General features: G+C 42.6%; 3 protein-coding genes across 4 annotated transcripts; 1 reads left to right on the forward strand and 2 right to left on the reverse strand.

Annotated features, from left to right (window-relative positions):
• Positions 1 to 301: 301 nt before the first annotated feature.
• Positions 302 to 12691, reverse strand: numa1 (nuclear mitotic apparatus protein 1). Of its 2 annotated transcripts, none has more exons than XM_053873968.1 (23): positions 12595 to 12691; positions 12344 to 12395; positions 12183 to 12268; positions 12022 to 12095; positions 11424 to 11512; positions 11278 to 11352; positions 11112 to 11205; positions 10867 to 11023; positions 10492 to 10631; positions 10254 to 10365; positions 10047 to 10164; positions 9737 to 9877; positions 9408 to 9521; positions 3124 to 9327; positions 2950 to 3053; positions 2719 to 2856; positions 2504 to 2579; positions 2120 to 2306; positions 1886 to 2022; positions 1331 to 1621; positions 1169 to 1258; positions 979 to 1103; positions 302 to 784 (listed from the first exon to the last, which is right to left on the reverse strand). In XM_053873968.1, the coding sequence occupies exons 2-23, from the start codon at positions 12380 to 12382 to the stop codon at positions 781 to 783; spliced, it is 8595 nt and encodes a 2864-aa protein (XP_053729943.1). In that variant the 5' UTR covers positions 12383 to 12395; positions 12595 to 12691; the 3' UTR covers positions 302 to 780. The 2 variants fall into 2 exon arrangements, with proteins under 2 accessions (XP_053729943.1, XP_053729942.1); XM_053873967.1 differs by having other exon boundaries at positions 2486 to 2579.
• Positions 12692 to 14284: 1593 nt separating this feature from the next.
• Positions 14285 to 18239, reverse strand: lamtor1 (late endosomal/lysosomal adaptor, MAPK and MTOR activator 1). Its single transcript, XM_053874101.1, has 5 exons — positions 18007 to 18239; positions 16552 to 16694; positions 16320 to 16397; positions 16061 to 16184; positions 14285 to 15804 (listed from the first exon to the last, which is right to left on the reverse strand). The coding sequence occupies exons 1-5, from the start codon at positions 18046 to 18048 to the stop codon at positions 15712 to 15714; spliced, it is 480 nt and encodes a 159-aa protein (XP_053730076.1). The 5' UTR covers positions 18049 to 18239; the 3' UTR covers positions 14285 to 15711.
• Positions 18240 to 20007: 1768 nt separating this feature from the next.
• sfrp2l (secreted frizzled-related protein 2 like) lies at positions 20008 to 21926 on the forward strand. Its single transcript, XM_053874079.1, has 3 exons — positions 20008 to 20562; positions 20973 to 21053; positions 21139 to 21926. Exons 1-3 carry the CDS (start codon positions 20046 to 20048, stop codon positions 21525 to 21527), a joined length of 987 nt encoding a protein of 328 aa, XP_053730054.1. The 5' UTR covers positions 20008 to 20045; the 3' UTR covers positions 21528 to 21926.
• The last annotated feature ends 227 nt before the right edge of the window (positions 21927 to 22153 follow it).

The raw sequence follows: 22153 nt of genomic DNA on the forward strand, positions 1-22153 counted from the left end.
AATTAGAGGTCTCGAAACTATATTTGATGCTGACGAGAACTGCAGCTCAGGTTAAACCTAAAAAAGGAGAGACAACATGCTGCTCGAAAAAGGAAACGTTCAATATAAATTGATATGGGTGGCAGGAACTACATGAAATATGTCGGATAGTTTTGTTAGCGGCTTCAAATACAGTATATTAGCATAAAATATTTAACTATTTCCCGTCCAAAACAATTAATATACAAAAACAATAGGGATTTCTATTTTCTATTGACAATAAAATGCAAAGCACAAACACAAATAATGAAGTCAAATCAAATTTATTTACAATATACATAAAGAAGTAGTCATTTTTGTACAAAGGACAGTGCAGAAAGAAGAACAGTGACACAGGTTTCCAAAAACATGAATGGTATGAACAGCACAGAAAATACAGTTTAAAAAAAGCGCAACAAGAACTCAGAATTGACATGTAAAGTCTATTATGTACATGCAAGACATGTAGCATATTAGTAATCATCAGCAACGTATTGAGGAATCGGTCCAGGAACATGTTATTAAAAGGAGAAGAAAAAATGAACATCGAATTTGCTAAAAGGAGACTGACCAAACAACACATTGTGAAAGCTTAGATAAAAGATCAGACGCGGAAAAACGCCATAAAACCCTTTAAAAGAAAAATGTGAACAGAATAGAATGTGAAGTATTTCACCCTCAACCTTCATTTGCATATGCATATATTAGATTATAAGATTTAAGAGGAAAAAAAAACATCCATACACCAGCTTTGTTCATCCTTCACCTGCAGAAGGGAAGAGAAGATTTATTTGTGTGAAATGAGAGCATCGTTGTGACCACAGTTCTATCCACCACTTCATGGAATTTAGGTCTCACTTTGATCAGCTGAACAGGAATAAAAAAAAAAAAAAAAAAAATTCCATGACCGAAATTGTCTAATTGCATTTCAACTAATAACAGTTGTGCGAGGAGACCTACCGTCCAGACAGCGTATTCTCTTGGCCCTTGAGGGAGCTCCGGAGTTTGTTCAAGCTTCTCTTCAGCAGCTTGTTTGTCTTTGGTGTGTTGTCAATAGTGAACATCATTGACTTCCTCCGGTCAGCCTGACAACACAAGCGATACGCATGAGAAAATGCAGGATAAAAAAATCATGATAACAAGCATTTACTGGAGTCATGGCAGCATCTGAGCCTCCCGTCTTCACGTTCCTGTTCTTGGGGGTGAGAGGGCGAGGGAAGCAGCTGGCCTTCACTCTTTTCTGTGTGTGAGGAGTTAAGCGAAGCGATCAAAGGGGAAGTTTTCGGTTAGTGGCATATTTGAGATGCGATACCTCAGGCGACAGTTTGGACAGCGGCAGTGTAGCTGCACTGCGTTTCGCTGGGCGAGGGCTCTTCACGGCGGACGCGCTGATGGTTCTGGGCACTGGCTGGTCTGGCATCAGAGACAGTCTGTGGGAGCGTGTGTTGATGGTGTTGGTCTTCCCAACCATGAGGGAGTGGCGGTGCGAGGCGAGAGATTCCTGCAACTGGCCAGGCATCATGGAGGCGCGGCGGATGGTCTCCGATGGGTCGCCATTACGGACGTCATCGTCACTGAACACAAAGGCATTGGGCCGACCACTCTGGAAGAAAACTTGACTTTAATGTACTTCAGTGATGAAAACCAACGTGTCTTCTTTGTGCCACTTCCATCCCTACTTCACTCTTCAATTGATTTCAATTGTTTTTACTTTTTTAATATTGTTTTGTGCAGATTATTGTCATCATTTCTACAATAATAAAATGTAAAGGCAAGCGGAGAGGAGGAGGAGGCACAACAAGTAGAGTCGTAAAAACGTTTAAGTCTGAGTCTCATTAAAAACGTTTTACAAAAACTTTCCACCAACCTCAAACTCTATCGGGTAGCTACTTTTCAGATGAGGAAGACAAGCTTTGTTTCTGGCCTGGAGCTCCGCAATCCTCATCCAATCCTCTGGTGACGTCTCAGGCTCGTTCTCCTCCCCGACACAGAAAGTACTGGTGGCTAGTTTAGAATGCAAAGCAGAAAAATACAATAAGACGGCAGATTTTCAAGCAAGGAAAGCAAACACTGAGGAGATGATTTGGAGTGAGGCGCTTACACTTGGCATGGATGGTGCTCCTCCTGTACCCAGGGAGACCGATGAGCCGGTCACTGGCGGCGTCGGCCATTCTGCAGGGCATGTTTAGATCATCCAAGGCAGTTTGGTCACTGCATAGGTTTGGCTGAGAGCGAGCCGAGGCCAGGCTGTAGAAGGTCTCATCCTCCTCCTCCTTGCCAGTAGTCTTCTGAAATGGACAAACCTCAAGTGTGAACAAAGAGATCCCCATGAAAACAAGAGGCACACAGGAATATGATGGGTAGTCAAACCAAAGGGAAGGGGAATGCATGCACACATGCGTTTCAGGATTAGAGTGAGGAGCAGTGAACATGCTCGAGTTGAGAAAAGTGCATGTGTCTCATCCACCTTGGTGATGTTTATAACCTGCGTGGTCCGACGGCGCTTCACAGATGAAGTTGGGTTTTTACAGGAGGAATCCATCTTGCTGTCCAACTTGGTCCTGAAACACAATATTTCCAGATTTAAACTAGTATCTGCATTGAATTAGAGAAAAAGCCTGTGGGCATGAGCTCATTTCATAAGATGACTTCCAATTTCTGGAAATGTGAGCACATCGGTTCTTCTTCAACTGAATTTACCTGCCGACATGTTTGCCATGAATGGGGGTAAAGTACAGAGTTTCCAAGGACTCGGCTTCAATAGCCCCCCGCTTGGCTGCAAGTCGCTCTGAGCTACGAACAAGCGGTGTGCTGGACTCCTCAGGAGCAGCAATTTTCCTGTGGTCAGGAGGGCGAAAAAGAAAGAGTTTTAGATATGGCATAGCACATGATTTTGGATCTTGCGTTTTCATTTTTGCTGCTAAGCATTACGTGTTGCTGTTCAGAGAGTCCTCCAGAGAACTCTGGTCTAAGCTGTCAGAGCTCAGTGTTCGCCGTGTGGACATCCAAGTAGATGAGTCAGAGCGCAAGCGTTCCTTTAAATAAACCAAAATAATACATAAATATAGTCACAAATCAGCAGAAAAAGAGTGAAAACTCACTGACCTTATCCTTGCAGTGATCGCCAGCATTTATCCTGGTGAACGTTTGCTGCATTTCTTTCTTCAGCTGCTTCTCCTGCTCATTTTTCTCCTCCACCAGCCGCTCGTTCTCCTTCTTGAGTAATTCCAGCTCCTGCTGCAGTGCTGCTTTCATCTTACTCGAAGCCATGTTGACCATCTCCATGGTCTGGTTGGTCTTAACTAGGCTGTCCTTCTCACAGAGCAGAGCTTCTACCTCTTTCTTCAGAGCGGCCTGCTCCTTCCCCATCTTGGATAACTGGGACACGAGCAAGTCTTTTTCCTTGACCAGGACTTCCTTTTCTTTTGCGTTGGCTTCCTGAAGCTCACGTTCTGCTTCTTCCCGTATTAACCGAAGACTTTGCGCCTCTTTGAATTGCTTCATCTCTGAATTCACAGAGTCAAGCTTCTTCTTCTGCTCGGCTGATTCCCTCTGAGAGAGGGCCAACTGCTGCTCTTTAGAAAGGAGCTTTGTGGAAAGGCTTTCAACTTGACCGGTGAGTTCCAACAGCTGCTTCTGAAGCTCATTCCTCTGCTCAGCATCGCTCGCCTTCATCTTCTCCAGAATCTCAGCCTCTGCTTTTAATGTTTCATACATGTTTGTCTTGACAACAAACTCCTCACTCAGGTTCTTCAGCTTCGTCTCATTTTCCACTGCAAGGGTCTGTTCAGCAGACAACTCTGCCTGGAGAAGTTCCTGTTTCTCCAGGAGGAGCTTCTGAGACTCCTTCAGAATCTGAGTCTCCTTTTCATACATGCTAACCTGACTCTGCAGGAGCTCTCTATGTTGGACATTTTCTTGCAGAACTTCAACTGCCTTCTTCTCATGATGAGCCAACAGATCTTCTTTTGAATGAATGTCTTCCTGCACAACTTTCAAAGAGGAATTTAAAGTCTCCACTTGTTTCTGAAGATTGTCTATCTCCTGTTGGAGGAGAATAGTCTGCTCAGAGGTTTTGGTCTCCAGCAGAACAATCTGCTCCTCTTTAGATTCAATCTCCTTCTGTATCTTCTTCATCTCAGCTTCAGAACTGGCCAGTTGTTGCAGATGAAGCTTCTTGCCTTCACTAACTTCCTCCTCCAGCTTGGTGATGACAGACAGCTGCTCCTGCATCGTCTCATCTGCTCTCGAGAGTGAAGCCCTTGACTCATCCAACTGGGATTTGAGCACCTCGATCTCTTCCTGTAGCATGTTGGATTGATAGGACCCCTCAGCAGCACGTGTGTGAAGTTCTTCCTCCTTTGATCGAATGTTGTCCTCCAGCCTCTTCACCTCATCCTGAGAGGTCTTCACCAGATCATGGAACTTTTCCTTCTCCAGAGAAATCTCACGCTCTTTCTCTGCAAGCAAGTTCTCCTTTACTTTTAACTGATGATCAGTCATCTTTGAAGCCTCACTGACCCTTTCCAGCTGCTCTTTGAGACTCTGAATCTCCAGGTTTAGGCTCTCCAATTGCTTGATCTTCTCAGTCTGCTCGGCTGATTCCCTTAGAGAGTGGGCCAACTGCTGCTCCTTCCCCATCTTGGATAACTGGGACACGAGCAAGTCTTTTTCCTTGACCAGGACTTCCTTTTCTTTTGCGTTGGCTTCCTGAAGCTCACGTTCTGCTTCTTCCCGTATTAACCGAAGACTTTGCGCCTCTTTGAATTGCTTCATCTCTGAATTCACAGAGTCAAGCTTCTTCTTCTGCTCGGCTGATTCCCTCTGAGAGAGGGCCAACTGCTGCTCTTTAGAAAGGAGCTTTGTGGAAAGGCTTTCAACTTGACCGGTGAGTTCCAACAGCTGCTTCTGAAGCTCATTCCTCTGCTCAGCATCGCTCGCCTTCATCTTCTCCAGAATCTCAGCCTCTGCTTTTAATGTTTCATACATGTTTGTCTTGACAACAAACTCCTCACTCAGGTTCTTCAGCTTCGTCTCATTTTCCACTGCAAGGGTCTGTTCAGCAGACAACTCTGCCTGGAGAAGTTCCTGTTTCTCCAGGAGGAGCTTCTGAGACTCCTTCAGAATCTGAGTCTCCTTTTCATACATGCTAACCTGACTCTGCAGGAGCTCTCTATGTTGGACATTTTCTTGCAGAACTTCAACTGCCTTCTTCTCATGATGAGCCAACAGATCTTCTTTTGAATGAATGTCTTCCTGCACAACTTTCAAAGAGGAATTTAAAGTCTCCACTTGTTTCTGAAGATTGTCTATCTCCTGTTGGAGGAGAATAGTCTGCTCAGAGGTTTTGGTCTCCAGCAGAACAATCTGCTCCTCTTTAGATTCAATCTCCTTCTGTATCTTCTTCATCTCAGCTTCAGAACTGGCCAGTTGTTGCAGATGAAGCTTCTTGCCTTCACTAACTTCCTCCTCCAGCTTGGTGATGACAGACAGCTGCTCCTGCATCGTCTCATCTGCTCTCGAGAGTGAAGCCCTTGACTCATCCAACTGGGATTTGAGCACCTCGATCTCTTCCTGTAGCATGTTGGATTGATAGGACCCCTCAGCAGCACGTGTGTGAAGTTCTTCCTCCTTTGATCGAATGTTGTCCTCCAGCCTCTTCACCTCATCCTGAGAGGTCTTCACCAGATCATGGAACTTTTCCTTCTCCAGAGAAATCTCACGCTCTTTCTCTGCAAGCAAGTTCTCCTTTACTTTTAACTGATGATCAGTCATCTTTGAAGCCTCACTGACCCTTTCCAGCTGCTCTTTGAGACTCTGAATCTCCAGGTTTAGGCTCTCCAATTGCTTGATCTTCTCAGTCTGCTCGGCTGATTCCCTTAGAGAGTGGGCCAACTGCTGCTCCTTCGAAAGCAGCTTTGTGGAAAGGCTTTCAACTTGACTGGTGAGTTCCAACAGCTGCATCTGAAGCTCATTCCTCTGCTCAGCATCGCTCACCTTGATCTTCTCCAGAATCTCAGCCTCTGCTTTTAATGTTTCATACATGTTTGTCTTGACAACAAACTCTTCATTCAGGTTCTTCAGCTTTGTCGCATTTTCCACTGCAAGGGTCTGTTCAGCAGACAACTCTGCCCGAAGAAGTTCCTGTTTCTCCAGGAGGAGCTTCTGAGACTCCTTCAGAATCTGAGTCTCCTTTTCATACATGCTAACCTGACTCTGCAGGAGCTCTCTTTGTTGGACATTTTCTTGCAGAACTTCAACTGCCTTCTTCTCATTATGAGCCAACAGATCTTCTTTTGAATGAATGTCTTCCTGCACAACTTTCAAAGAGGAATTTAAAGTCTCCACTTGTTTCTGAAGATTGTCTATCTCCTGTTGGAGGAGGAGAGTCTGCTCAGAGGTTTTGGTCTTCAGCAGAACAATCTGCTCCTCTTTAGATTCAATCTCCTTCTGTATCTTCTTCATCTCAGCATCAGAACTGGCCAGTTGTTGCAGATGAAGCTTCTTGCCTTCACTAACTTCCTCCTCCAGCTTGGTGATGACAGACAGCTGCTCCTGCATCGTCTCATCTGCTCTCGAGAGTGAAGCCCTTGACTCATCCAACTGGGATTTGAGCACCTCGAGCTCTTCCTGTAGCATGTTGGATTGATAGGACCCCTCAGCAGCACGTGTGTGAAGTTCTTCCTCCTTTGATCGAATGTTGTCCTCCAGCCTCTTCACCTCATCCTGAGAGGTCTTCACCAGATCATGGAACTTTTCCTTCTCCAGAGAAACCTCACGCTCTTTCTCTGCAAGCAAGTCCTCCTTTACTTTTAACTGATGATCAGTCATCTTTGAAGCCTCACTGACCCTTTCCAGCTGCTCTTTGAGACTCTGAATCTCCAGGTTTAGGCTCTCCAATTGCTTGATCTTCTCAGTCTGCTCGGCTGATTCCCTCTGAGAGAGGGCCAACTGCTGCTCCTTTGAAAGGAGCTTTGTGGAAAGGCTTTCAACTTGACCGGTGAGTTCCAACAGCTGCTTCTGAAGCTCATTCCTCTGCTCAGCATCGCTCGCCTTCATCTTCTCCAGAATCTCAGCCTCTGCTTTTAATGTTTCATACATGTTTGTCTTGACAACAAACTCCTCACTCAGGTTCTTCAGCTTTGTCTCATTTTCCACTGCAAGGGTCTGTTCAGCAGACAACTCTGCCTGGAGAAGTTCCTGTTTCTCCAGGAGGAGCTTCTGAGACTCCTTCAGATTCTGAATCTCCTTTTCACACATGCTAACCTGACTCTGCAGGAGCTCTCTTTGTTGGACATTTTCTTGCAGCACTTCAGCTGCCTTCTTCTCTTGATGAGCCAACAGATCTTCTTTTGAATGAATGTCTTCCTGCACAACTTTCAAAGAGGAATTTAAAGTCTCCACTTGTTTCTGAAGATTGTTTATTTCCTGTTGGAGGAGGAGAGTCTGCTCAGAGGTTTTGGTCTCCAGCAGAACTATCTGCTCCTCTTTAGATTCAATCTCCTCCTGTATCTTCTTCATCTCAGCTTCAGAACTGGCCAGTTGTTGCAGATGAAGCTTCTTGCCTTCACTAACTTCCTCCTCCAGCTTGGTGATGACAGACAGCTGCTCCTGCATCGTCTCATCTGCTCTCGAGAGTGAAGCCCTTGACTCATCCAACTGGGATTTGAGCACCTCGATCTCTTCCTGTAGCATGTTGGATTGATAGGACCCCTCAGCAGCACGTGTGTGAAGTTCTTCCTCCTTTGATCGAATGTTGTCCTCCAGCCTCTTCACCTCATCCTGAGAGGTCTGAACCAGATTATGGAACTTTTCCTTCTCCAGAGAAACCTCACGCTCTTTCTCAGCAAGCAAATCCTCCTTTACTTTTAACTGATGATCAGTACTCTTGAAGCTCTGACTCACACTTTCCAGCTGCTCTTTGAGACCAATAATTACAGTCTCCTTTGCTTCAATTTCTTCTCTGGCAGCAAACAGAGATTCCCGTTGAGTTTTCATTTCATGGTTGAGATCAGAAACCTCCCGCTGCAATGCTTCACATTGTGTGGCACTCTCCTCCTTTAAAACAATAAGATGGTTCTCCTTGGAATTGATTTCTTCATTTAACTTATTCACCTCATCGTGGTAGGCCATCATCTGCTTCCTGAGTGCTTCCATGGTCTGAGCACTTTCCACTTGCTGTTTGGCAAATTCAGACTCCTTGGATCGCAAATTCTCCTCTGAAGTTCTCAGTGAAGAAGACAGACACTCCACCTGTTCCTCTAACGCTCTGATCTCTTCAGTCTGCACAGTGGACTGCAATTTTAGATGAGAAATGTTTTCCTCTTTGGTCTCAATTTCTTCCTTAATGCACCTCATTTCTTCCTCAGATGCAGACAGTTGCTGCTGAAGGAGGTCCTTGTCATGTGCACTCTGCTGCTCCTGCTCTCTGAGCAAAACTTGCTGGGTTTGAATGCGCTCTTTGGCCATATCAAGATGACTATTCAGACTATGAATTTGAGAATTCAAAATTAGGATTTCACCCCGTAGCATTTCAGATTGTTGAGAGCTGCAACTCTCCAGAGCAACGAGCTGCTCATTCTTTGTCAGTATTTCCAGATTCAGCTTCTCAGCCTCTTCTTTGGTCAGGGAAATCTGATGCTCAAGTTCTTGTCTTTGGGTGATATTCTCCTGCTGGGTTTGAGCCAAAAGGTCTTGCTTGCGCTGAATTTCCAGCTGCGCTTCAATGAGCTCAAGGCCAAGGTCTTCAACCTGCGTGGTAACGGTATTCATTTTACTCTGAAGAATCTCCAGCTCAGTCGACTTCTCCAGACGCAACTCTGCAATCATTTGATCTTTAGTTTGACATTCGTCTGTGAATTTTCTTGTTTGCACTGTGAAGACTTCAACTTCTTCCCTCAGAGTGTTAATTTGTTGCTCTTTATCATTTAACTGAGAAATGGCAGCAGACAACTTCGCCTCAAGATCATTGACCTTTGCCTCTGCCAGGCTAAGCTGATGCTCATTCTCCATCTTCATTTGCTTCAGGATTTCAAGCTCTTGCTCACAAGCTTCAATCTGTTCTTGCAGCTTAGATGTTTGCTCGTTTCTCAGTTGCTCAACCTGCTCCAGTTGAAGTGTAAGACGCTGAATCTCGTGGTCAAGGGAAGTTCTCTCCTCGTCTATCTCCTGCTGCAGTTTGCCCATTTCTTGTTCACGCTCAGCTAGCTGCAGAGTTTTCGCCTCAACCTCCAGCTCTGCCTTCTTCAAAGAGTCCAACGCGTTTTCAAGCTCATTACGCAAGGAGCTGATTTCATTCTCCATTATTTTCTATTGAGGAGAGAAAACCACGCTTCAACTTTCAAATATTTGGGTTATAAAACACTAGTCATGAACTTTGTAAAATATACCTCTGTCACAGTCCACAGGTTTTCTCCCACTTCTTCCTTGGATGCTTGACTCACTTCATCCTCTAAGCATGAAATCTTTCCCAGCAAGATCTGGACTCTTTCAGCTAGGATCTCCTGGAAATGGGAAGACATTTTGACAAAAAAAAATTAGAATGCTGCAAAATCCCTTGGTATAAGCCATCATGTCGAGCTTTCCACTACGTAAAATTCAATGCTAATCTCAAATTTATGGAAAAAAATAGCTCACACTTTATACACAATCATGCAGTATAAGCAAATACATTCAACACATTTGTGCTAGTTTGGCAACAAGCATATGCAGTGACTACCTTTTCAGTTGTGGCTTCTTGAAGCTCAGACTGTAAGTGATTCTTCTGGGTTTCCCACTCCCCGTGAGCAGATTCCAGGGTGGCTGTCAACTGACCAACTTTGGCCTCATAGGAATCCAGCTGAGAGCGCGCTCCTCTCAACTACAAGAAAAGAACAATATTGGCAACGTCTTGTGAAGAAGAAATCAATGCATACCACGCCTGTTGGTTAGAGACCAAGACAAAGAGAAAGGATGTAACTATTCGGATAAAAAAACAAACCGGAGACACCTTCAATAAATAGTGAATGACAGTGTAATCGCACAAGTACCTCGAAAGAGAGTGAACCATTTTCTTCTGTCATCTGATCCACTTTTCTCTCCATAAGAGAGGAGCTCCTTTTAAAATCATTTTTTTCTTTTGAAATTTCATGGAGCCGCTGCTGTAATCTGCAAAACATTATACAGTATTATTGCATTCATGTTGCATTTTAATCTTTAAATTTATTTATTTTTTCGGCTTGAGTCAGATTACTTACGTGTTGTTTTTGTTCTGCAGCTCCTCAATTTGTTCCCGGTTTAGCTTCTCCCGATCACTATGCTCTTCTTTTAGCTTGTCCAGATGATATTGTAGGTGGTTGATAAATGACTCTGGTTGGTGACATTTTGTACTTGTATTAGTACGACACGTAAAAACTATAAGATTACAATTTCAGAGAACAATAAAAGAAATAAAAGAAAATTTAGCTCTCCAAATTCAAGCCCAACAGGAGGTACCTTTTTGCTCGATTAACACAATATTGCCATTCAGCTCCCTCTCCAACGAATCTCTTAAGTCTCTTTCTTTAGTCAACTCGCATTTCATCTTCCTTAGCTGAAATTTTGGTGTGTTCATAATGTCTTGAAGAGGAGACTTGCTGTGGGAATAAAAAAGGACTGAATATTATTGCATGACCTGCTTAAGCTCATTACAAATGCATCTTGAAACTAAATCACCGGTTCAAAAACATAGAGCTGATTTGCGGGGGTCCACAAGTTATAACATACACATATATTGCACAAAGGACACAAGATCTATAAACATTCAGTCACATGAACACCAGTGGCAATAAATGCAATGTGGCTGATTTTACCCAAAATATAGTGGGTTACCTGGCAGAGGAAGTGGCTACAGTGTGCAGATCCATAAAAGTGATTTTCCGTGTGCGGGTGATTATGGGTGACTCTTCTGACAGTGATGAGAGGGTGGAAACACTCGACAAAGACGCAGTGTCAATCTCATCAAATATTTCCCTGTCAGCACCCAAAGCTAAAAAAGAAAAACAATATAACATTAAAAAAAAAAAGTTGCAGTTTCATCTTAAAATTATTATGAAAACAATGCATTTGTGACTTACTCCTTTGCCTCAAATAAGCATCAAGTTGGCGACTGAGATACACGCAACCCTCTCCTTCCATAACAAATGAGCTTGTGAGTCTTGCAATCTCTTGCTGCCAGACAAAGGAAATAAAGTCAGTACAAAAACAGAGGAAAAGCAATTTACTGCAATCGTACAGACTAACCTCGACTTCAAGGTCTAAACTGTTCAGACAACATCTGTCGTTCATCATGTCATGATAAACCAGCAACAACAGAACCTGAGTTGAAAAACCAAAAAACTTTGTTAACACCATGTAGGTAATGTTGGGCATAAATTAAACAGCCTTACCTTTGAGATTTCCACAGTTATATTGTTGCCATCTCTTATTTTGTCCCAAGACAGTGAGGTCCCATTGGATTGGTTAAATCTGCATTCCCCTACGATGCATGAAGGAGATTAACAATTGTATTGTGTGAGTGTATCACACAATGACTGCAAGAAGATCATTTTTAACATACTGTCCTAAAAAGTCTACCTCAAACATATAAATCCTCTTCATCTTTCGGCCTATCTGATGCATCCCCCTAGTCTCATCAACCTCATTGGTTGAATTAAAATCAAATTAAAGACATCCTTCAACACTAATGTGGTAACAATAGCAGAGTAGGAATAAAATGATATTGACCATAACAAACATTTCTAGTCACTTAAATTTGAAACAAGAATCTCCGTATTTGAGCAAGGCATGATCAAATGGAAAAAGTTATCAGCTGCTTGGAAAGAGTTTAAATGTATTGCATACAGTTTATCATTTATAAACATACTATTTTCATCGTCTCAGTTGTAGTAACGGGCCTTTACATGATATAAAATACTTAGGGGTCATGTTGTATTTTAACACGCAAATAAAAGCTATGTTCCCCATTTTTAATCACTCAGAACTTACTGTCCAAAAACTCTGAAATACGTCTGAACCGCTCCTCCGCAGAAAGACCTATGTCAGGGCTGGGTATCTTTTTGCTGGAGTAAGAAAAACAGAAGTCAGACTTTAAGCGGGTGGTCGATTAATAGAAGAAAATACGAACAGAACAAATGTTTCATACTTACATTGTGTGAACAATTTGAAGTAAGATTGACCCACATTGCAAATCGTCAGCCTTTACTTCTCGGTCTACCAGTTTTAAACTGTTGACCTGTTGATACGAGTCAGCGTGTCAACGATTAGAACCAAGAAGAAAAGACAGTTTTGGAATAAGTGGAATAATTACCCAGCTAAGTAGAGCCTTGACTCCCATGCATACTGCCATCGTTGGCTGAAACCTGAGGTCAACAAACGACATTTTAGCGGTGCAGTCTTGTTTACGTTCACTGTACAACAACACAGCCAGAGCTAGCGTAGCGCCACTGCAGACAACGCTTCTGGATAAAACACGTAAAGTTGTAGTTGGCTTAAATACCGTCATTGTCATTTAGAAACCTCAACAGAACGTTAACATTAAATGTAGTTGTTGTAACTCACCGAGAGATTTATATTTAGCGTCTTCTGAGATACCAGTTCGGACCAGTCACCAGATTCAAATTCGAAATCTGAAACAAACAGCATCTGAAAGAACGTATAACACAAACCGGCCAATCAGATTATAGATGTTTGATGACGTCTCGAATAAGGACACAAATGATTGGCTGAGAAACTGGACGCGCTTGGTAAGAATCGCCGGTGACGTCCGTTAGCGTGTTACGTTAGGCGGAGCTACACAGCCGTTCTGGCGTGTGCATATACCGTCGATTAAAATGACAACACTTGTTCAAAATATTAACTTTAGACTTAAACAAATGTGTTTAAATGTTTTGACGATAATTTTGTTTTGAAGACGTTGAATCAAAACTCAAAATAAATCGCGCTAAAATTAATAATTATTTTTTCTTATTATGATGTTATTATTTTGGTAAAATGCGTTTTCACATAACAGAAAATATTATAATGTCTATATAGTCATATAGAGTCACTCATCACCTGTGAGTCTCCTGGAAACACAGAAGGTGTGAGTCGATCTAGACTTAGCTCGTATCATTAACTTGGTAATACACTCACTGTATCATGTAGCATGAACAGTGTGGATCAGTGAATATCTGGTTGGGCCGCGAGCGCCTCCTAGAGGGCCGCTTTGTTTTACGCCTTTTGGCCGTGAGGGCCGCGAGACGCTCAGTTTTAAGACACTTGCCACACATATGGTGGCAGTAGTGAGTCACTGAATTGACTTGACAGCTGCAAATCTGTGATAGTTAACAACTATGGAGAAGTTCTTGAAAAGAAAAAATGTTTAAGAAAGTGATGCCACCCCAACAGTAAAAACTGTTCATGAAACCACCTGTTGAAGCAGTTTTGAAAATTTATTGGAACATTTTATGGCGATATTTTCATTTACATTTTTCTTCTTCTTTGGAGTTAAAATAAAATATATTATTTCTATTTTATGATATTTAGACATGGTTTTATTATATTTATTGTATTCAGTTTTTCCAATTCCCTCTACAGTTTGCATTAAGGGTATTTTTTCCTTTTTTCTTTAGTCAACTTGATGAATATGACTTGCACCTGGTTCTGCAGCTGGTTGTACTTTTCAATGACAAATATCTTGGCGATGATCGCATGGTTTCATGTCATTCCACCAGGTTTTAGTTTGTTTACGTATAAGTACATTCAATGTGGTTATTTTTTAAGGTTATATTTTATAACTTGAATGGGCCCCAGGCCCATCAGTTCAGGGAAAGGTGGGCCCTGAGATCTAAAAGGTTAAGAACCCCTGCCTTAGATGACATTTTATGGTTGTTGTCATGTGAAGTTGAGAATTGATCAGTTGAACTCTGCTGAACAACGGGGATCATAGCGTGTGTTGTGTAGCCACATAGGTAAATTTCAAAGAACTTTAATGTGTTCAGGAGAACTTGGGTTGTTGCTCCATCAGAGTAGCAGACCATTTGATTAACTTCCATTTTGCGGCTGCAGTGGTCATGTGATTTCAGCTCTGCACACATAAATATGAACTGCAGTGCTGTGACGCCAAACAAGCCAATTATGGCGAACATGTGGCGTCAAAGGCGAAGAAGGACGATCAGCAAAAGAAGCTTCCAACAACAATCGGAATTGAATGTTGAATGAACGAAGCCTTTGTTTAAAGTTTTTAATGTTTAACTGAACCAAAAACCAACAAAAAACCATGTAAAACATTTTTGGTACTAGCCTAAGATAATACAAACATAGTATTACATAGTTAACAAATTAATAAAACAGAAAAAAAACTGAGACTGATTGCAGTTAAGCTCAAACAAAAATGTGTTAAAATTATCAAAGCGTGACAGATTATCCCTTTAGAGGTTCAAGAGCAGCTCAGGGGTTTCATCCGAAGAGCATCATGTTTACAGCTTTACATAGAAAAAAGAACAAAATAAATAATCACAATAACGTCTTGAATCATCAGTGTTGGTACAATGATCAATATCACTCACACGCTGCTGTGGTTAGTTTCTGATTAATATGAATAACTCATATTCCAATCTGCAGCACAAAAGCTTCTGTTTAAAAGCTGAGGAATCCAGGCCTTAAAAGTGTCGACGCTTAAAAGGGTAGCGGATCCCGACCCACTGCGGAAAAAAAGGGAACCTCCTACAATCTGTCTCCTTCTTATATTCGATCCGAAGAATTCTGTACAATGAAGGCATGAATACATAGCATCCGTCCATTCCTGCCCCCTCCCATCTGCTCTACATGCCAATGACTGGTTACTGTGAAAGACGATGAATCAAAACCTGAAAGATCCCCCCCAATTGAGTGGATGGAAGCTGTTTGAAGTCCACAAAACACCAATATTGGCTCACCAAAAAGACACTGGACTCCATCTAACTGAGCCAATCTCTTGTTGTTCTGGTATTCATGCCAATTTTGAATGCATGCAGGGGGACTGAACCATCCACCGCTGTAAACAGCGAAAAGATTTGACAGCAATGGATGTTATCAATTGTCGCAGTATAATTTGAGGAAAAGCAGGAACCAAGCCGTCATGTCAAGGGGATAACTTCGAAGTTAGCCACTGGCATCTGTGGGATGTTTGAAGATGAGAGAACATTGAACTGATGGATAAAGGCAATTTATTCCAATCACTCCTATTCCTTGGCAAAAGTACAATCTGCGTCAAACATATACACCAAAATATTACAACCTACAGGGAGGTTAACACCTGAAAGTTTGCTCCCAAGTCTTCACCACCATCCATGCTATCCTGTCCCTCTACAGCAGGGCAGAGACAGAGCAGTACAACTGACTGCACCTTTCAGTTGCCTTAAAAAAAAAAAAGAAGCACTATAATAAGGGGTAAGAGAAGACAAGTGGGTTCAGGTGTGGTCGAGTCTAGCTTCCTCAGCCTCCCTTGATACTGTCGCTGACCCAACTTTAACAACAGGCAGTCATAGAGTGTGTTTGTGGTGCAGTCCTAGGCCGTCTCTGTCTTGGTATAAGTTAGAAGCGTCAACGGGACAGGAGCTGGATGATTTAATAAAGGCTGGGCTGGAAGGCAAAGGGGCAGGTACGACAAAGAGACCGCAGGATGGGAGGAACTATATGCGGGCCAGATTTGCAGAGTCAAGGAATGGCAAACTGGACCACCAGTTCTTCTTTTGCATCCACTTTGATTTGAGAAATTGCACTGTATGCATATGCTGCAATCTTGGAGATCTGAAAACAAACACGAGAGGTCAATGCAAGTATGGAACATGAACAAGCGCATACAAACATACGTGCAATGTCAGAAACATGGTTTTGCTTAAAGGCACAACAGCAAATGTTCTTAGACCAGAAATCTATTAATAGCCTCAGGCATGGTGCACACACACAGTGAATACCACACATACATGATTGCAAAAGACTCTCCAAGTGACACTCAACTGAGGGCATTCAAGACATTAGACATACAGTTGGAGAGCAGTGTTACCTGTTGAACATCAGAGTATGGCACCAATTCACTCGCAAGCACTTGGTGCGGCTGACTGGTGAGTGACGGCAGAGCTGGGGCTTTCTTCTGTGGCAGACTGTTGCTCAAAACAGCAAGTTTTGTACTGCAAGGAAACATTCAACATGTAGTACCCGCTTTATGCCGCTAGATGTCATTAATTCAAGCCACCGACCTGTCTTAAAATACTTGACGATTCGATTATGACAAGTTGGATATTAGAATTTATTTCAAAACATACCTGTACTGACGAGCTTTGTCCATGTATTCGTGCTGCTCCATCATGACTGAATCGGCAGCTGAGACATCAATAATGTTCCTAGACATCAACGTATACATTTGTTTGGGTTTGCATTGGCGTACGAAAAACTTAACTTGTGGAAGGAATGCCAGTGCTTGCAACTCTATTGGATGTAAGGCACTGAAATCAAAGAATACATTCCCTGGACATTTGTAGATTATTTATTTCTTACTGTGCAGTCTTGGTGAGGATGGACGTGAGGAGGGCCTGCTCATCTGTCGGGGCAGAGGGAACTGTGGGAGTGGTCCAGTCTGTCCCATTGGGTGGCTTGCTTATTGGATTTGGATGTGGGATCAGGGGTTTACGTTCAGGATCCTTACAAGCAAGTGAAAATAATGAGAAGTCGCCATAAAGCACAAATCAAGCATAAATAAACGTTTTTTCATCTGATCTGCATTGGTTAAATCGGCTCCCTCCAGGGGCTAAAATGTATTGAAACAGGTCATTTCTTTAAAAATAAAAGGACAATAGAGCACAAAATTCAACGGTCAGAGCAATCTATATATATTTCAAGGTACTGAGAGTCTTTTTGTTTGTTTTGTTTTTAATCTTGCCTTCACATTTTAGTGCCAATACACTTGGTTTAATCACTCGTGCTGACCTGATGCTTATCATTTAGTCAATACATTGACAAACATGTCTTAACCCCTTCTTCAGTCATCAATTTTAGTCATACACTTAGTCAGGTCAATGTACTGATGTCGATTTCAGGCATATAGATAGTTAAATAGTCCTTCATTCTTCCAACAGTGGGAAGATTCGACATGTGTTGTTATTTCCCCGTCTTGTGCTTTGGATACTCCGGCTTTAAAGAACTAGTTCTGCAAGTGAAACTAACTCCTACTGCTCCAATGGATAATGATAGTCATGAGTCCAGGAAGTGACCTTAGATGAACAATTGCCAAAAATTGCCAATGGAAATTTAATTCAGCTGAAGAATCGGAAAGCTCCATTGCCTTACCTGAATCCTGTGCTTGGATTATTGTGATTAGGCAGGTACAGAAGGGATTACAGATTAGTAAAGGGAATAATAATTAATACAGTATGGGATTGGAATGGCAGAGGAAGGAATGAAATTCCAATGTATGAATGTTTCCAATGTATTGAGTCAAGTGTTTAATGTTGGTCAACAAGCAAAGAACGTTGAGATGTAGGAGAGGAGTTTCCCAGTTAAGACTTTAACAAGTCACACTATATTCAACACACACTTGTGTTACTTAATGCTAAAAATGAAGAAGTACGACACGGAGTTTCCGCAAAGTTGGGTCCTCAAGACAACAGATTTCAAGATGATTCCAGTATGATAGGGTTATAAACTCATTTTAACAAGGAAACGAAGCTGCCTATTCGAGTTTGAAATACGACAGAGCCCTTCATGTTTGTTTACTTTGCCTGCAGACCTTTGTGTGTTACATGACTGAGTGAACAGCTGAGAGAGGCCTTAGCCCTGGGCTAACAGCGAGGAGCTAAATCTGTCTTCAACAGTTTGTAAGGTTGAAAGTAAAGGATTAAAAACGGAAAGCCCAAGTTCATTAAGAGAACAACATCATATGCGTTGACATTAAACTCACAATATGGCTCATCAACCGTACTGAGAAGCAGTTTTAGCCGGCTAACAGGAACCTACCTCCTCTGGGGTGTCGTTCTCGCTGCTATAACAGCAACCCATGTCAGCGACAGAGGGCTCTACAAATCTCCAGGTTCCCCGTAGACCCTCAGACTGCAGCTGGGCTTGTGCTCACCAGCAAACATATAACGTAGTTGGAGTTTTTTTTATTTCATTTCCGTCCACAGGCAGTGCGTTTATCAAGCCTGCAACTGCACAGACGAGCTATCACATGACAGCGTCACAACACGAGTGCTACTTCCGGTTTTTCAGAGGCAACCCAGTGACGTAGTATCTGAACGTTTGAAGCTTTCGCAAATAAAATGAAAGTTTAGGATTGTATTTTCTGCGAAATAGCAGATTATCTTTATTTTTAAGCCGTACTTGTAAATTAATTAAACACGTTGCGGAACATTCATTATTATTTATACGCACCTGATCATGTCCTGTTGCTGTCAGTGTTGCAAACGTGTTGGTTGTGAACAGCCTTCTACTCTTTTAAAGGCTTGATGCGGTTTATTGGTAATGTTAAATGGTCCATTTCAGTATAACCTTTTCACAAAATGCATTTGTATTTTATTTTATTTTTATTTCATTAACTGCACTTTATTTCAAAGCACTTTCCTTGTTGGTGGGACCCCCACTGACCATGGCAATAAATTCTATTCTGATTATGATTCTGATTTAAACGTGGTTCTATGTCATAAAAGAAAATTGACATGGAGTAACTTTTAATTCTAAGTATGCTGAACAGGATTGTGGTTTGTTGGAGGATGGTTCCCACATCTGATGTCCAAGTCTGGTCATTCAACAGGAGGAGAAGTCGGCCATTGTGATATCAGTTAGAATGAGAAATTCCTGCGTGTTGCTCACCAACAGTCAAAATAACCTTAGACTGTACGCAAACTTCACAACAGTGTCTCCTATTAGAACACGAAATGGGAAAGAGAGGGCAGGATGGAACTTGTTGACGGCCTCACTGGAGACAGATGACAGACTCTGACATCCTCAGGGTGGGTGTGATGATAGAGTGCTGATGTTCTTAGTGCCCGGTGAGCAACAGTTCATTTCCAGCTGCAAATAGAGGTCCTTCCACAATGGCTCCCTCCTAGGACATGTTGCCTCTTCAACCAAGTTTGGAGGTTTGTTTATTTCTATGAATAGAACACGATTGAAACATTTCTTCAACAATAACTTTGGCGTTTAAATGGATGAATGAAACTTGCCTCTAAAGTGTTTTTCTGGAGACAATAATGTTTACCAGCCTCTTCTTCAGACTGTGTATTTGTCTATATTTTGTGCCAAAGTCATCAAATGGACTCCCACTATTCTCTCTGTTTTGTTGTTGCAGAAATAGTTTTCCACGTCATGTCAAATTGATGCAGAGACAAATGAGCTGAGCCAACCTCCAGGACGCCTCAGGGACACGCAGAAAATATTATTGAACTACTACTTGGCATTGAATTATTTGTGAACGTGTCCAGACCCTTTACCCCTTGTAAGTGACCCTGAAACACATGGCAGAATATTAACATTGAATGTCGCCTTTAACAATGATTGCTGATCCAATCAGAGCAACAAGCTCAAAATAAAGTGTAAAAAAAAGGAGATATAAAGTGTGCGCGTGAACTTGAGTTAGCTGGAATATATTGATGTATAAGAAATAGTCTGTAGACCAGTACAGTGCTGATAGTTTAAAATATGGACATGCTATTTTTTTGTAAATCTTGTAGCCAACAAAATTAAATTATTAAATGTTAGATACTACTTCCGTTCTTCACAACAAAAGCAACATTCCTTATCTTTTAATTGCATTTGTTCCTGTAAGAACGCACTTCACATTTGCCCAGAAAAAAAATCTGTGTTAAAATCTCTGGTGACTAAAGTGCAATGCAACAGTTGAGACGGTGGGGTGAGTCAGTCGGAGGGTTATTAGGGAGGGCGATGACTGAAGTTCCTGTCCTCTCACCTCCCCTCCGGTTCCTCCTCACCTTTGTTTACACCTCCAGACGCCCTGATCGCTGCTCGCAGAACCAGGCATCACCGGCGGAACGACAACGATGACCGCTTCACTGGTCCTCCTGCTGGTGCTCCAGCTCGCCTCCGACGGCCTGGCCACGGTCCAGGTGGGCCCGCCGTCGCTGGGATTTAGCTCCTCGGTCCGCTCGGTGTGCAAACCCATCCCCAGCACTTTGACTCTGTGCCACGGGATCGGCTACAGACAAATGCGCCTCCCGAATCTGCTTGGCCACGACTCCTTACGGGAGGCCCAGCAGCAGTCAGCGGCCTGGCTCCCGCTGGTCTCCAAGCTCTGTCACCCAGACACCAAGAAGTTTCTCTGCTCGCTGTTCGCTCCGGTGTGTCTCCCGGAGCTCAGCGGACCCGTCAGCCCGTGTAGGAGTCTGTGCGAGGCCGTCAGAGACGACTGTGTGCCGGTGATGAGCGCCTTCGGGTTTCCGTGGCCGGAAATGTTCAACTGCAGCCGGTTTCCCAAAGGAACCGAGCTCTGCATCCCAACCACCGGGGAGCAGCAAGTTCCGAGTCCCGTGGAGGCCACACAGGAGGAGGCGCTGAAAGGTCAGTGGAAGTGGGGTCAGTTTGAGGAGGGACTGTACATCGACTTCAGCTGTGTTTAACCAACACAGAACCCTGTGTGTCCATAGATTAATCAATTTATGATTTGTTTTTTTTATTCATATTTTTATTTATTGATAGCTTTTTGTTTTGTTCAGTTTTTAATCTTACCATTTAAATTTAGAATGTTAAATTTTACTTCCATCTTTTAGTTTGTGAGAATCAGAAGTTGGTTTTTCCTTTCCATTTTGAACTATTCACTATTTCTTGTTTTATCTCTTGTTTTTAATTTTTCATTATATTTAGTAGTAGAAACATTTGCCATGTTTCAGACCACTAATTTATTAGTCCCAATGAGGGGAAATTTAACTTGGAATTTAGCTTTCTGTAACCCATCGTTGCTTTATACGCAGGAAGTGTCATATGCGATGCATGCAGCTTGGCTGCGGAAGGGGAAGCTGACATCCAGGAGAACTTCTGCCAGAGTCAGTACGGTGAGTCCAGTGAGCTACATCATGCAAGAAATGAAACCATTGATGCTTCTGCCTGTGTGCTAACTTGCGTTTCTATATGTTCCAGCATTCAAGATGCGACTAAGCAGCGTGTCCACAGTGGGTGGCGACCGCCAGCTGGTGCCTCAGGCACGAAGTCGCATCCTAAGGTGGGCAGGAGGAGGTGCGGAGAGGGCAGAGGGGGTTGGAGGCGCAATGGCTCACAATGCCTTGTGGCTGCAAGAAGGTGGCACCTGTGTGTGTCCTGGATTGGACAGCAAGGTCGACCACAATTTCCAAGATGACCAGCAGGGACAGTCCAAAACTGAGAGCTCACAAAGTGCCTGGTACTTGTCCCTGGCTCAGGCTGAGGAGGGCAGGCTGGTGTTATCTCGGCTGGTGAGGTGGACCAGAGGCGACAAGGAGCTTAAAAAGTTCATCAGAGCTTTACTCCGACAGCCGTGCCCTGAACTCTAAAATCTTTTTTTTTAATTCATATTTTTTAACAGACATCCCAGAAGGCAGGCAATATCGAGTTGCCGACACACTCGCAAGATCGCTCCCGAAACTCCTTCAGTCACTTTCTTGATTAACGGTTCCTTATTGACTGTGAAAAGGTGCTACTCATTACTCATCACTGCGTTACAGAGATTAACTCATCGTTACTCATTGTGTCCCCAAAGGATGGATTTAAATTGTGGTGATCTAAATACATTGTGACAAAAACGAACTATTTTACAAAACTGCAAAGGTCAAACTAAAGTTCATTTTAACTGTCGTTGCCGAATATGCGAAATAATGTTTTTTCTAAGTTTTGTTCTGGATTTTAGATATCAGTGAGACGCAAATAATACTTTCTTACACACAACTGTATATGTCGACTTTTTTCACTTATAGCTTTTTATTTTAAGATGATTACTCATATAGACGTGTTTACATTTAATAAAAACGTTATATTTAACAATGGTGTTTTGGTTTGTAAAAGCTTGTCACAACTGTCTGCCAGTATCTTCCTTAAGAATCTCAGAAAAAGAAACATATATCAAAGGTATATACAGAGTGTGACTTCCTCACACACACACTGGTTGTCAATGGTTCAAATA

Source organism: Synchiropus splendidus, chromosome 8, assembly GCF_027744825.2.
Source record: "Synchiropus splendidus isolate RoL2022-P1 chromosome 8, RoL_Sspl_1.0, whole genome shotgun sequence".
Classification (NCBI taxonomy): Eukaryota; Metazoa; Chordata; class Actinopteri; order Syngnathiformes; family Callionymidae; genus Synchiropus; species Synchiropus splendidus.

Excerpts from the sequence above, each read along its gene's own strand:
- numa1 (XM_053873967.1), bottom strand. The coding sequence starts at position 12,382 with ATGGCAGTATGCATGGGAGTCAAGGCTCTACTTAGCTGG. Across the intron at positions 12,269-12,343 it reads TCAAGGCTCTACTTAGCTGG|GTCAACAGTTTAAAACTGGT; the intron begins GTAATTATTCCA and ends TCGTATCAACAG. Across the intron at positions 1,259-1,330 it reads TGTCCAAACTGTCGCCTGAG|AAAAGAGTGAAGGCCAGCTG; the intron begins GTATCGCATCTC and ends CCTCACACACAG.
- sfrp2l (XM_053874079.1), top strand. The coding sequence starts at position 20,046 with ATGACCGCTTCACTGGTCCTCCTGCTGGTGCTCCAGCTCGCCTCCGAC. Across the intron at positions 20,563-20,972 it reads ACAGGAGGAGGCGCTGAAAG|GAAGTGTCATATGCGATGCA; the intron begins GTCAGTGGAAGT and ends CTTTATACGCAG. Across the intron at positions 21,054-21,138 it reads CTTCTGCCAGAGTCAGTACG|CATTCAAGATGCGACTAAGC; the intron begins GTGAGTCCAGTG and ends TATATGTTCCAG.
- lamtor1 (XM_053874101.1), bottom strand. The coding sequence starts at position 18,048 with ATGGGTTGCTGTTATAGCAGCGAGAACGACACCCCAGAGGAG. Across the intron at positions 16,398-16,551 it reads ATCCTCACCAAGACTGCACA|GAACATTATTGATGTCTCAG; the intron begins GTAAGAAATAAA and ends GTTGATGTCTAG. Across the intron at positions 16,185-16,319 it reads GACAAAGCTCGTCAGTACAG|TACAAAACTTGCTGTTTTGA; the intron begins GTATGTTTTGAA and ends GTTTCCTTGCAG.